At 36.1% G+C, this 13,471-nt stretch overlaps 1 protein-coding gene across 1 annotated transcript in view; it reads left to right on the top strand.

Annotated features, from left to right (window-relative positions):
* The window catches only part of macrod2 (mono-ADP ribosylhydrolase 2), a 569,941-nt gene that overhangs the window by 517,688 nt on the left and 38,782 nt on the right, over positions 1 to 13,471 (top strand). The window contains exons 10-11 of the mRNA XM_079856275.1: positions 10,041 to 10,085; positions 12,591 to 12,647. Coding sequence (XP_079712401.1) covers positions 10,041 to 10,085; positions 12,591 to 12,647 — 102 coding nt within the window. The remainder of the gene's footprint in view (positions 1 to 10,040; positions 10,086 to 12,590; positions 12,648 to 13,471) is intronic.

Here is a 13,471-nt window from a genome sequence, read left to right as displayed (position 1 = left end):
TTTCCTGTGTACTTACAGTAGAAGAGACGTGATGTAGGCTATGATAACTGAGTCTTATAACACAATAATTTGCGAAGACCTTTAAAGAGACCGAGATCATTTGCGCAATATCATTATCTAATTTTACATTTAGTTCATTTTTGCATCTTAACGTTTTAAATAGTTTTAACATGGTTGTAATGCGCTTTTCTGCATTACACACAGTACTTTTTATACTATCATGTTTCCCTTATAGGCGTCGATTTCGGTGGGGACGGTGGGTACGCACCCACCAGATTTCGTCATGAGTCATTTTGTACCCACCACTTTTAACTTCAGTCCATATTAATTTGACTTTTGGTTCGATTTTTTTTTTTACCGTTTTCAGTGGTTATGAGGAGCTTAATTAATTTAACCTGAGATGTGCGTTATATCGCTTTTTGATCATTCTTTGTGTTGTCGAATTTTGACACAGTTTCATTATTTGTTCATAATAATTTGATTCATAATTATGTCATTTTTTTCTAAAAGTAAAAAAAACAAAGTTTTTTCTAAAAGCAATATTCTAAAGAGATACAAAGACATTGTACGTGTACCCACCAGATTTCGTCATGAGTCATTTTGTACCCACCACTTTTAACTTCCGTTGACCGTTTTCAGTGGTTATGAGGAGCAATATGAGAGAAAAATTTTGTAATCATTGTCTGACACAACAAAAAAATATATAATATTCATTTTATTTTAATTTTCGTGTTCGCATTTATGAGGGAAAAAACAACGTGTCAGTTTACGGTTATGGACGTGAGCGCTCTAAAAGCGGCAATAAAAGTCTGCTTTAAAACTTTCACAGAGACCTCAAACAGAACAGCTGCCTTTCTTTAAATTGAATTTCGTTTTGTATTAATTATATCTTAATTTTAATCAATGTTTCGTGAACCAATTGCCTGGATTTAAGAAGTAAATATAGCAGACAATCACGACATTGGAGGCGCCGGGCGATTTCTCATAAATGAACCGAAACTCAGCGTGTAATGCACATTCACATTTACAGTGTATTTAGACACATTTAGACGCATTCATAATCATTACTTTTACCGGTTCTTTGTGGCAAGCTTTATGCGTGCGGTCGTGCGCTTGAGTGCGGCTATATTACGTAAACGCTCATGATCCATAAGTAGGCTAATTAAATTAATATAAAGGGGCGATTTGTCCACGAATTACTTAAATGAACAACTAGCCTAGTATACTAGTCGACTACAAAAAAAAAAAAACTTTTAGTCGAAAGCAGCCCGTATTCCACATATTTTCGAACCAGGCAACAGGACATCTGTGTTGAGCGAGGCCGTGGACCCTGAGCGGAATGAACGAGCGGAGCGGAATATTCAGAAATGCGCTCTCCACTCACGAGCTCTGATCGGAACAAACCCGAACCTCACTGTCTGCTGAACTTGCAGAATCATCAAAATATAATATTTTCTAAAGAAGAATTTTAAAACTTTATTGGTGGTAGTTGAGAAGAATTCCTCTTTCCATATCTAAATCATTTCGAGTGCAATATAAATGTATCATATTGTTATTCTTATTATATAAGAATAATACGTATTTTTTACAACATTTTTAACATATAGAGAATACAAGTTTAGCGTGTTGTGTGTATTTCCTAATTATAAGCTTTTGGTGAAATTGCAACAAAACTAAAAGAGTAAAAGTGCATAAAAACATAAAAACATGGCGTCGTCTCAAGAAATATCTGCGTACACACTAAACCACTGAAACCGACTCAAAACGATGTAGCCTAGTATACATACCAGACCAGGCACTGCAATTCTGCCACAGACATACACTAAAAACGGAGAAGACTTAAAGCATGCGCATAAACCTTGCGCGCTATACAACAATAATATTAGGCACAGTAGCTTCTTTTTTTTCTTTTCTTTTTTTATCAAGAACTTTGTTGAACAATATGAACAACCATAAATGGTCTGGTACAAAATATGAGTCACGATATTCGATAGTTAACGGATGCATAAAGCTTGCCACAAAGAACTGACAAAAGTAATCATGTGTCAAATATAGCAAGGAGACATTTTAATTGTTTACTAATCAACTAGTGTTTTATGTGTCAGTCAAAGATGTTGACAATGCTGACTCGTCATCTTCGCAGATATTGTGAACGTGCCTATAGAGAGAAATGCACACTTACAAAAGAGAGTTGTCTGTTTCTTTTCGTTTTGAATTGTTTTGTTTAAAAGTGGACATTTCAAGCTTTCTAGATACATTTCTGAGTTTCGGTTCATTTATGAGACGAGCTCAGTTCACGAGCAATGCAAGTTATATCGCGCCGGTGCCTCCATTTCCTGATTAAATCGTCTTAAATGCGTCTCCGTGTGGACAGAAACCAATGTAATCTTCCTGATTTAATCACGTAAAACACAAGTCTAAACACAAGCACCACTCTTCTGAATGATGGTAACCACAAACCTCCAAGAGTTTGTAAACCAATTGTTTGTAAAACATATTTAATATTTACAAATTCAAAAAAAAAAAAAAAAAAAATGTTTTACAGTGTATAAATAAAACGACATGAAGAAAGTTATTTCCAAAATGTAATTAATTGCACAGTCTTTGTTTTAGCTGCTTGTTTTAGCTGCTACCAATTGCACAGAGTCAAGAAATTACAACCACCCACCCCCCAGGTCTGCCGATTCAACCCCCAATGCTAATCGATCTCCTCTCAGGGAATCAAAAGAAAACCGGTTTTTCCAGTTTTCACCAGCGTGTGGGCGGGGTTTTAATCCCTTGCAGTTCCTTTGTTTAAATGCTATTTAAGCAAATATACTATACATACGCTTTAAGTTATTTCAAATTAATGTTTATAGCTTAATTTGTTGATATCGCGTAACTTAATTTGACATATGTTGATATAACCAACTGACATTGTAGATTCCATTGCATGCCAGGAAGAGGCTTATGCTTTGTTTTAAGTAATGAGCATTTACTATAATATAGCCGCACTCAAGCGCACGACCGCACGCATAAAGCTTGCCACAAAGAACCGGTAAAAGTAATGATTATGAATGCGTCTAAATGTGTCTAAATACACTGTAAATGTGAATGTGCATTACACGCTGAGTTTCGGTTCATTTATGAGATATCGCCGGCGCCGGTGTCGTGATTGTCTGCTATATTTACTTCTTAAATCCAGGCAATTGGTTCACGAAACATTGATTAAAATTAAGACATAATTAATACAAAACGAAATTCGATTTAAAGAAAGGCAGCTGTTCTGTTTAAGGTCTCTGTGAAAGTTTTAAAGCAGACTTTTATTGCCGCTTTTAGAGCGCTCACGTCCATAACCGTAAACTGACACGTTGTTTTTTCCCTCATAAATGCGAACACGAAAATTAAAATAAAATGAATATTATAATTTTTTTTTGTTGTGTCAGACAATGATTACAAAAATTTTCTCTCATATTGCTCCTCATAACCACTGAAAACGGTCAACGGAAGTTAAAAGTGGTGGGTACAAAATGACTCATGGCGAAATCTGGTGGGTACACGTACACTGTCTTTGTATCTCTTTAGAATATTGCTTTTAGAAAAACTTTTAGTTTTTTTACTTTTACTTTTAGAAAAAAACGACATAATTATGAATCAAATTATTATGAACAAGTAATGAAACTGTGTCAAAATTCGACAACACAAATAATGATCAAAAAGCGATATAACGCACATCTCAGATTAAATTAATTATATAAAAAACAGGGAACATTTTGTAAAAGCAAAACTGAACAAAATGCATACTTAAAATAATTGTATTAGGCTATGTGTTACCGAATATTTAATACCACTTCCCCATAATGTTGTAATTATTTTTTTAAAACAACATCTGTCAAACTGTCAATCAGATACCTCTTATCTGGTCATTTTTATTTTATTTTAGAAGTCATAACTGTTGATCACCCTTTGTATGGAATTTGTGAATATGAATATTTAGAAGATTTACAAACTGTCGGCAAGACCTCAAACCAACCCCGGACATTCTGAGACTAACGTGGAAAAATCTTTATGCTTAATGCATTAAGACAGTTCAATTAAAATATTTATTAATAATGTAATGGCAAATCAGATGCGCCCAAAATATAAATGCTACGCGTTGAGCTGCAACATTACCTCACAAGAAATATCTGCACAAGAACAATCACACAAGAAATATTTTCACGAATTAAGAATCTGGGTAAGTCGCATTATTTAATTGCATTATGTTAGGATGATTTTGTGTTTATATATAAAAAATACTGCTGGGTTTTTACAGGCAGAGTCACGTGTATTATGCTCACACTAAATTCTCTGTTGCACTTATATAAATGCGCATTGCATGCACAATCATCTTAATAGTTGTACAAAAAAGTTATGCGCTACTGGCAAGAACGTCACTTTGCTGTTTTAATAAAAGCAATGTTAAATATTCTGCATGCACTCATCTCCTGGAAACCACAGCAATGACAAAGCATATAAAAATTCGTAAACGTTGTCCAATACCCCTTCTTGTCTTAATGAACCTTTTGCATTTACAAATATTTTCAAATGTCTGTATAATACAGTAGCCTACTGTAAATATTTGTGTCTATTACTATTTATAATTTATATTTTATTGTGGATGTTTTCTCACAATCGTGACGTAATGAAGTAAAAGAAAAAATCTAACGTAAAGTTGTTTTTTATGCGCCACCTGGTGGATATTCTGTGAAGCGAAACACATTGAGGGAATTTGTAAGTAGCGCCCCCCGAAAGCACTTGCAGAATTCTGCGAGACTCTACGAGACGAATTGCCGAATGCCGCGGGAGAAAACGCGCGTTTTTAAAGGCCAGATCTGTATGATGGCTTCAGGGTTAGTAAATCATGGGCTAATTTTCATTTCTGGGTGAACTATCCCTTTAAGGGGATTTCCCATGACAGCACTAATCAATGCATTTGTAAGTTGTGTTTTATTGTTTACAACCTTAATATAAAATAAACAAGCAAACAGTTCAGTCAAAAGTACAAAAGCAGCCCTAGTTATAGTAGAGGATTTCAGTTAAATAAAAATATAAAGTTATAAAACTTAACTTTGCCCTTAGCTAAATAGATTTGCCCTGGAATAGACCAAAGATTGCCCATTTGAAATTATTCCTCATGTTTAAACACTATCTACATAAGAGCCAGCAGCCAATTCCCGAAGGACTGGCCGAGATAAAGCTGTTCTCGGCGTGTACATGAGGCCTGAAGCTCACATCTATGAAAACGTCTTAACAAATTGTCAAATAGGCACTATGTTTATATATAAGTTATTTGAGGTCTAAATAACTACAGGTACATGCTCGCCTAAATTCTTAAAATTCTCTCCATTCTGTTTCACAACAACAGTAGTATTTGTAAAATTATGGTGGTTTGCTCGTCGGCCATTCTCACATAATTGCTGGAAAAGGCTCTCAGCCAATCAGAAATGAGAACCAGAACGAACTGTTGTATAATAAATAATATCCAACGCTTATGTAAGCAAGTAAAGCGCATCACTGCCTGCTGTCCTGTTACTCAGTCATTTATGAGTCAGTGAAGGGACCATGAAGAATACATTTGTCATAGAATGAGGATGAATCACATGTGTGAAAGAGCTTTATCTCTGTGTTTCATTATATGACAAGACGGGATATGATTGTGTTTCAATGAAGTGGGTCAATGGAGCAGATATAGAATATTCTAAAATAATTTAAAAAACTGCAAAATAAGTAATACATAGACATAAAGAGAGAGAGAGACAGACATTGACATTTTGTCATTTAAAGAAATGTGATTTTATTCAAATGTTTTGTCAGATCTCGTTACGTTCAGTCAGGAAATGAAGTTCTGTCTCTCTCTCTATCTCATTCTCACGCTCTCACTCACTCTTGGTCCACCAGCCACATCCATATTTACATGGTGTTTCTATGGCGTGTTCTCAAACGACTGCTCCCCCCTGCTATCTTTAATGGAGGCTTTCCTCTCCCAGTGTTACTGTGTCAGAACGCCTATCATTTGTAAAGCCGGGTGTTTGCGGTGAGACGATGGTCGTCCGCCGCAAGTCGACGGGGCCTCCTGGACCCCTGGAAGAGTTGAAAATGAAGGCTGCGCACGCAACGTCCTCAGTCTCCAGGGAACAAACGTTGAGTGTGTTACGGTGCATTAATATCATCAAACACACCATGGGAATTTTTTGAAGTGCCAACATGTTGAGGGGCTTTACACAGCTAGGAATACAGCCATTACGCTAGTGGTGAGGAGCTAGCAGCGATTTAGCTGTGTGTTATTTTCTAGAGATGGAATCATTAAGTACACAGCTTCTTTCACACTGCAATATAATGTCAGTGCAGTGGCTGAATATTTCCAGTTTCTGTGGAAATTTGATCATAACATTTTTAACATGTTTCTCGTTGCATTTTAAACGACTTTAGGGTTGTTGTTTTTAGAAAAAAAATCATTTTGTGTTGGATATGAAGTATTACATCCTCTCAATTATTATTATTATTATTATTATTATTTTCAGCCTGGAATTTTAATCCAATTGAAAAAAAATGGTGGGTAGTGAGCCGGTTTTCGTTGCACCCCAGTGCTCTAATTGATTGATTAAAGTAATTGATTGGTTTGGGAGGCGCTGCAACTGATTAAAATGCTTTCAGACATGAGCAGATTGAAAGGCAGCATGTACCAGCACACTCTCTGGCCCCCAGGGGCCCATGTCTGGCTCTCCTCGAGGAGCAGAGACAGTGGATGTACGTTTGTGTGTGTGCGGTCCATCTGGTCAGTGGAATTCAAGTCTCTGGTTAGCTGGCTTACATGTGTCTTGTTTATTTCCAAATCATTTAGACATCTATTGTTTTAGCTCACATAATCACTGCAACATTTGTTTGATTTGAAAAGAAGAAAAAAATCTATCTATCTATCTATCTATCTATCTATCTATCTATCTATCTATCTATCTGTCTGTCTGTCTGTCTGTCTGTCTGTCTGTCTGTCTATCTATCCATTTATCTATCTATATATATTTTCATATTTCATTAAAACTTTCTGCTTTTATACCTCAATTTTTTTGAAGATATTTTTTTGAATTCTTTGCAATTCAATGGCTGAATGCAGCAATCACAACATCTTGCTTTTTGCATTTAGCATAAATTCATGTGTAAAATAACACAGACCAGCATAGCAGTGCGTTACATTTACAGCACTTTCACAGTGAAACTGCATAATCAACTGGCAGCATTTATGCACAAAGGGCAGTTATTCCTTGTTGAAGGTTGTCCTAAGGGTTTTGCTCTCTGTCCAGAATGACTCAGCATGTTATGATGTCACTGTTTTTCCCCTCTCTTCCACATATACAGTAAATGCATGTTCTGCTTTTATTCTGTGTTAAACAAAGGGAAAAACATGGCCCCACCATCCTGAGGGAGATTTGAGAGTCTTTTTTTTCTCGTGAACAAATGACAGGAGTGTTTTATCAAAGCAGGAGCGTTTGCTAGAGGCTGGATGTGTGAGTGTGTGAATGTGTTTTCCTGTGTGTGACCAAGTGCCTGTCTGAGGATGACATGCTGATGAGGCCTGGAAATGAAAAAAAAAAAAAAAAAAAAAGCTGTTTTTGATGTCACAGTGATTTGCCATTCACAACCCATTCTACATATTTAAGGAGTTTTTGTCAATAACAAAAAAAAATTAGGGTGAACTTGATTTCATCGATTATGAGTTCAGTGAGTAAGAGGTGTTATATACCAGAATGGAGCTAAAACATAAAGAATTTGCATATTGGTTATATTGGAAAGCAAGATTGTGTTAAAGAAAGAATAATCTGTGTTAACACTATTTCAATAGTCCACTTTCTTACTTAGACATTCAATACACTATATGTCAACTAACTATCATTCTTGTATTAATAAACTGTCTGGTTAATATCTGCTAACACTTTATTTCTATTCTCCGCCAACAGACATTCTACTGACTACAGGTAACTTTGCAAGTACATGCCAATTTATTCTAACCCTAACCTAGTCTAATCTAGTCTAAAGTTTAATCCTCTAATGAGAGTTAAGGTTACTTATAGTTATTAGAATGTCTAAAGTGGACTATCAAAATAAAGTGTAACCCTTTAGATTGCATAGACGACCTGGTTTTACTTTAGAAAAACATGTACAGATGAATTGTGAGACCATGAACATGCAGTAACAAAGTAAATAATTTTCATTTTATGGTGGCTTTATGAAAAAAGAAAAAAAAACTTCTCTTTTAGCTAGAGTTTCTTTTAAACATTTAGTTTTCTAGAAGGAGTCTATGAGAATAGATCTAATTATGAGTTAGTGGTGTATGAATTGGAACCTGTTTGGTTTGTGGTAATGGCTAACAGTCGTCAGGGATGGCTAACAAGCTGTAACCAGGCAGGGAACAGCCTTAGCTGCAGGCTTCAGGTCCAGTAGATTTGGCATCATATAAGAACAGAAAGGGGACTCATGCAGAAAAAGAGAGAGTCAAAATCCGGGGGACATATTGACTTCTTTGGCAAGAACTCTAAGCTGGGAGTGTAAAAAACAAACAAAAAAAAGAATAGATGAAAAGAAAAAGGAAAAACAGAGTTAAAGAGAACGTTGGACCTGTTACAGGAGGCAATGAGAGAAGAGAGCGAGAGCTAAGCACTGGAGGAATGCTGATCCCTGCATATTTAGCTGACAGATGGCTGAAATACAGGTATTTTTACCTACAGTCCGGTCAAATCACTCAGATCATGTAGATCAGTGGTTCTCAATGGATTGGTCAGGAGTCAAAAGTGAGTCTCTGGTCTTTTTTTCGCATTGTCGTTGAAAAGAGCTAGATGGACCACAAGAGCATGCAGATGTTTAAGATGCATTTTTAAAATATATACAATTTTAAAAGGATAATAAAAATATCAAATCTAAAACATAAAAGAGAATCACCTTAAAACTAGTTGGCTGTTGGATAAATAGTGACCCAAAAACTGTTCTCAGGTCTGTTCTGTTCAGACTCACAGGAAAGAAACAATGCAAAATATATAGTCATGTATATTCTAGTAAAATAAATCAACCTTTAAAAGGGAGGAGAAACATTTATAATTTTTAGTTGTTGCTATGCAAGTCTGAAAGTCTGCAGTATTTTGTTGCTAATTAATTTGTCACTTGGTTGAAGCTAGTCACGTCCTTGAAAACTATATGAATAAGTAAAAGACAAACAGAGCAACATGAAGCCACATCCACAACTGTGCCATTTGATTTGCCCAAGCTAGGACTTAAGCTCGGTTGTTAATTTTACTGAAATATCATTGACATGTTTATGCACTTAATGCCAGTGCATTTCTCATATTCAGTAGTCTATTTAGCCCAGAATTTGAAGAATTGTCAAAATGATCATGTTAACATTTTTTCTGTATTATTCTATGCAGAGTATGGTAGTATTAAGGAGGTTTTTGTTTTCTAGTTTTGTAGAATAGAACTTTTTACTACTGTGATGGGTCATGTCCCATGTAAAACCAGTTAGGAACCACTGCTATAGACATTGAGCCTTCAACCTCTGCTGAAACAATCTCGGCTCTCCACCAAATGCTGAATTTAATTGCTGCTTAGATCATATCAAGCAGCACGATTGTCTTTCCACAGATGAGCGTTTGATAGCAGCCTGAACTCAAATAATACATCAATCCAGATCAAACAGACTGCGAGCTCTCGCCTTGTCTCTGCTCAGCTTTCATTAGAAGTAACTGCCTGGGGGACTCAACAAACCACATATTTTCAATCCTTAGAGAAACCTTGGATTTAATGTAAAAATCAATGCTTGTCCTGCCTGTTTCCTGTTCAGCTCTGTTCTGAGGTCTCGCAAAGAGGGCATCTCTGTAAATAAACGTATTGTATTCGTGCTTTGCTAAATTCTCGTTACGCTGCTAATAGCGGTGAGCCCACGGAAGTCCACACTCTCCAGGCTGCTTTTTTTTATCATATCAGGCTTGCCGTCGCAGCTTTTGACCTCTGTTTTCTCTTCCTGTCTCTCGCAGATAATGACGACCATAAGAAAGAAGACGATGCCAGTATGGAGCAAGGTGAGTGACAGTGTTTCCTAATGCTGTGTTCACGTTTGCAAACAAGATGGGAAATTATCACATCCAATATCCTGGAGCCCAACGAAGTTTAATCCACGGCATCTGAAATGCTCGCTCCATGATTAATCGAGCCTTTTGTTGTCAGTGGCAGCTCTACAATTGCCTATAAACAAGAAAACAAGAGTCTGCATTTTCTGAAATAGTTTTGCTGGCTTTCCCATGCACACCTTTGGTCTCTTGGCGAGTTAATTGAGATGAAGGTTGTCAGGCGTTGTGCTTTTGCAGGACTGAATTGTTTTGCACCATATTTAGATAGATTGAAAGCTAATCGGACTCGCTCGCCACCTTGTTGGCAATGACACAATCAAACATTATCAAATGGAATTCAAATTGGTTTTGCATGTCTTCTTTTAACAGGGGTCTATTCAGATGCAAATCACCTTTCCTACTTTGTTGACTTTCAGAAAAGCATAAAAGATTACAAGGTTTTCATCTGCAGACCTCCTTGAAAGAGAGAGAAAATAAAGGTGTTTCTTTGTGACTAATGCGTGTTTGCTACAGGAGCTAAATACATGGCTGCAGGTATAGCATTGCAAATGATTCAGTGCTAAGCTAATTCCCAGCGCTAGACCCTTAAATCCAGCTTACATACCCACAATGTTCCCAAACCTGCTTAAGCGACTGTCAAAAAGACAACTGAGCATCGTACAGTGATTATCTAATCTGGGTTTATCTCTAGGTTTAGCCTGGACTACAAAACCAGTACAAGTCGGATGATACCAGTCCTTGAGATTGCTATACTAGAGTTTCAGTCAGATTACAGTAGAAACTAGAACTATATATATAAAAAAAAAAAAAAATGTGTTAATTGAAATAAAAAAAAAAAACTAAATGTTGCTTTATCAACTAAATGAAATGCAATAAGTTTAAATTTAGGAACAAAAATGACTTCAACTAAAGCTGAATAAAAAAAATAAGTTATTCAAAACTTACTAGAAATTACTTAATAAAAATGACTAGAACGAAAAGTGAAAATATAATAATAAAATCCATATCAAAATATTATAATAAATACTATGCTAATAATATATAATAATGTTTAAATAACTAACAAAGTACAGTAGGTTTATTGTTGAGCTGGAAGGCTGAACCCAGGTCAAACATCTCCAACAGTCACTTAAACTTCATGGAATTATAAGATTGAAGTTTCCTGGCAAGGTAACAAGGCCAGCATTGATCGTTTCCACAAAAGTTAGGTGATTGAAAACACAGAGGGTGAAAGGAGTGCTAAATGAAGCATCTTAGAGGAGGAGAACATGTTCATGCCTCATCGACATGAAGTAAAAGAAAAAAACAGGGCTGCATGCTGTGATTTTTACTACAAATGTGAGAAGCTGTTCAAATGACTGTATCTGTAAGTTAAGACGGCCATCAAAACCAGATCCAATCCAGAACAGGCGTTTTTTCAGCGTTGACTTTTTTACAGCCATGTTATAAAACAGTATTCTGAAGCAATCCAACAAGCCTCTAATAGCCCTTAGAACTGCTGTGAGTCCTTGGGTTGTGGCTTTGTGTGATTGTGTTTACTACTGCACAAAACCAGGGAGACCAATCACCTCTTTTGTGGACGCTGTTGTACCTCATTGTAAACACTGGACCGGGATGACCCGGCATGGCAACACCTATCAGTATTCTATCTTGTTCACAACACGCCACGTATCACATCTGCACACACACACACACACAGTAGCTCAGAGCACACTGCTTTTCCTGCTCCAGCAGTTTCGGCTAGCTTAGCCCCAGTTTCATTCAGTGAATGTCTGACTGGCAGCCAAGCCCTGGCCTTTAGCAGCGCTTCACTTAGCCGGGGCTCTGATTCTCTCTCTTTTTCTCTGGAACCAATTCAAAGGCTCAAATGGTTGCCATTCTCACAAGGAATTGAGCCTTTTTTTTCCCTTTATCCCCCCTGTATCAGCTCTCTCCCACTCTCTATCAATCAATCTGTTTCTCTCCCTCTCTCTGACACTACATTTTTACTGGCCCCATTTTTTATCAGCTGGGTTTTGCCGAGGCACACAAAAGCCCCTGTTGATGCAGAATCACCTGGTTCATGTATGCACTCTAGCAGGGCCTGCAACACAATAGCAGGATATTCCTCCGCTCATTTCACCCTTATCAGTGCTGCTCAGTATAGGCAATCTGTGCCTCGTAACCTTAGATGCTTTTTTTGTTGTTGTGGTGAGCTGGCAGGTGCCGTTTTCAGTTCTGAGATTAATAGGTTTTTTTTTTTTGTTTGTTTGTTTTTTCAGGTTATAAAGAGAACTACAAACTATATTTTGTAATATTTGTTGTGCAATTCGTTAATAGGTGGTGCTTGCTCATTATTATTGCTGAGACGTATTGATACTGTAAAATCATGAATTTATTTTTATTTTATTATTTTATATGTGAAAAATCTATTTTTTGGATTAAAGTTCTCATGAGTGGTATGATGATTTTTGACAGGTAACACGCAGCCCATGGAAGGAGGGGAAGAAGATGACGATGATGCTGATAAAAAAGGTATGAGAAAATCTCTGTTCCAGCATTCCCTTCTTCTTTCTTTGGGTTGTTCTGTCAGGGTGTGGAAACCTGTTGAAGGAGCCATTAGCTTTCGAGTTCTGCCGTTTCAGCCTGTTTGGTTGTAGCACTGACAAATCTTGCTTCTCAATAAAACGGACCAAAGATAATTAAATTTGTATACTGAAGGGGAGTAGCAGGCTATTAACACCACAATTTCTCCATTTGTCTTAGAGCCCAGAGGGGTGGAGATGGTGTTTTTTTTTTTTTTTTTTCTTTCTTTAATATTAAAGCAGGCAGCACTGATGTATTTTGGGAAATTTCCCCAGGCTGATATCTCTCTTCAATATGCAGCACAAAGAATGAAGTCATTTTTTCAGTAAACTGATACTTTTGTCCTTCTAAATAGCAAACATATTCCAGGACTACACTAACAAACATTTACAATAGTTTCTGCCAAATACTGATACTACTACCACTAATGATAATATTATTAATTAATTTATTTACAATTATTATTTATGTATTTATTTATTTGTTTGTTTATTTGTTTGTCATTTGTTTGAAGTCTTTTTTTTTTTTTTTCAGTAAACTGATACTTTAGCAAACAACAACCTACCATATGTTGTCCTTCTAAATAGCATACATATTCCTGGACTACCCTTACAAACATTTACTATAGTTTCTGCCAAAATACTGATAGTACTTTTATTTATTTATTAAATAAATTATTTGTTTGTTTTAAATGTATTTTAATTTTTTTTTTTATGTATTCACTTATTTTTAAAATAAATAAATTATTTATTTAAATAGATTATTACATTTAT

This window comes from Squalius cephalus (genome assembly GCF_949319135.1).
Source record: "Squalius cephalus genome assembly, chromosome: 21".
Taxonomy (NCBI): Eukaryota; Metazoa; Chordata; class Actinopteri; order Cypriniformes; family Leuciscidae; genus Squalius; species Squalius cephalus.
This window is presented reverse-complemented; position numbering and strand designations above follow the sequence as displayed.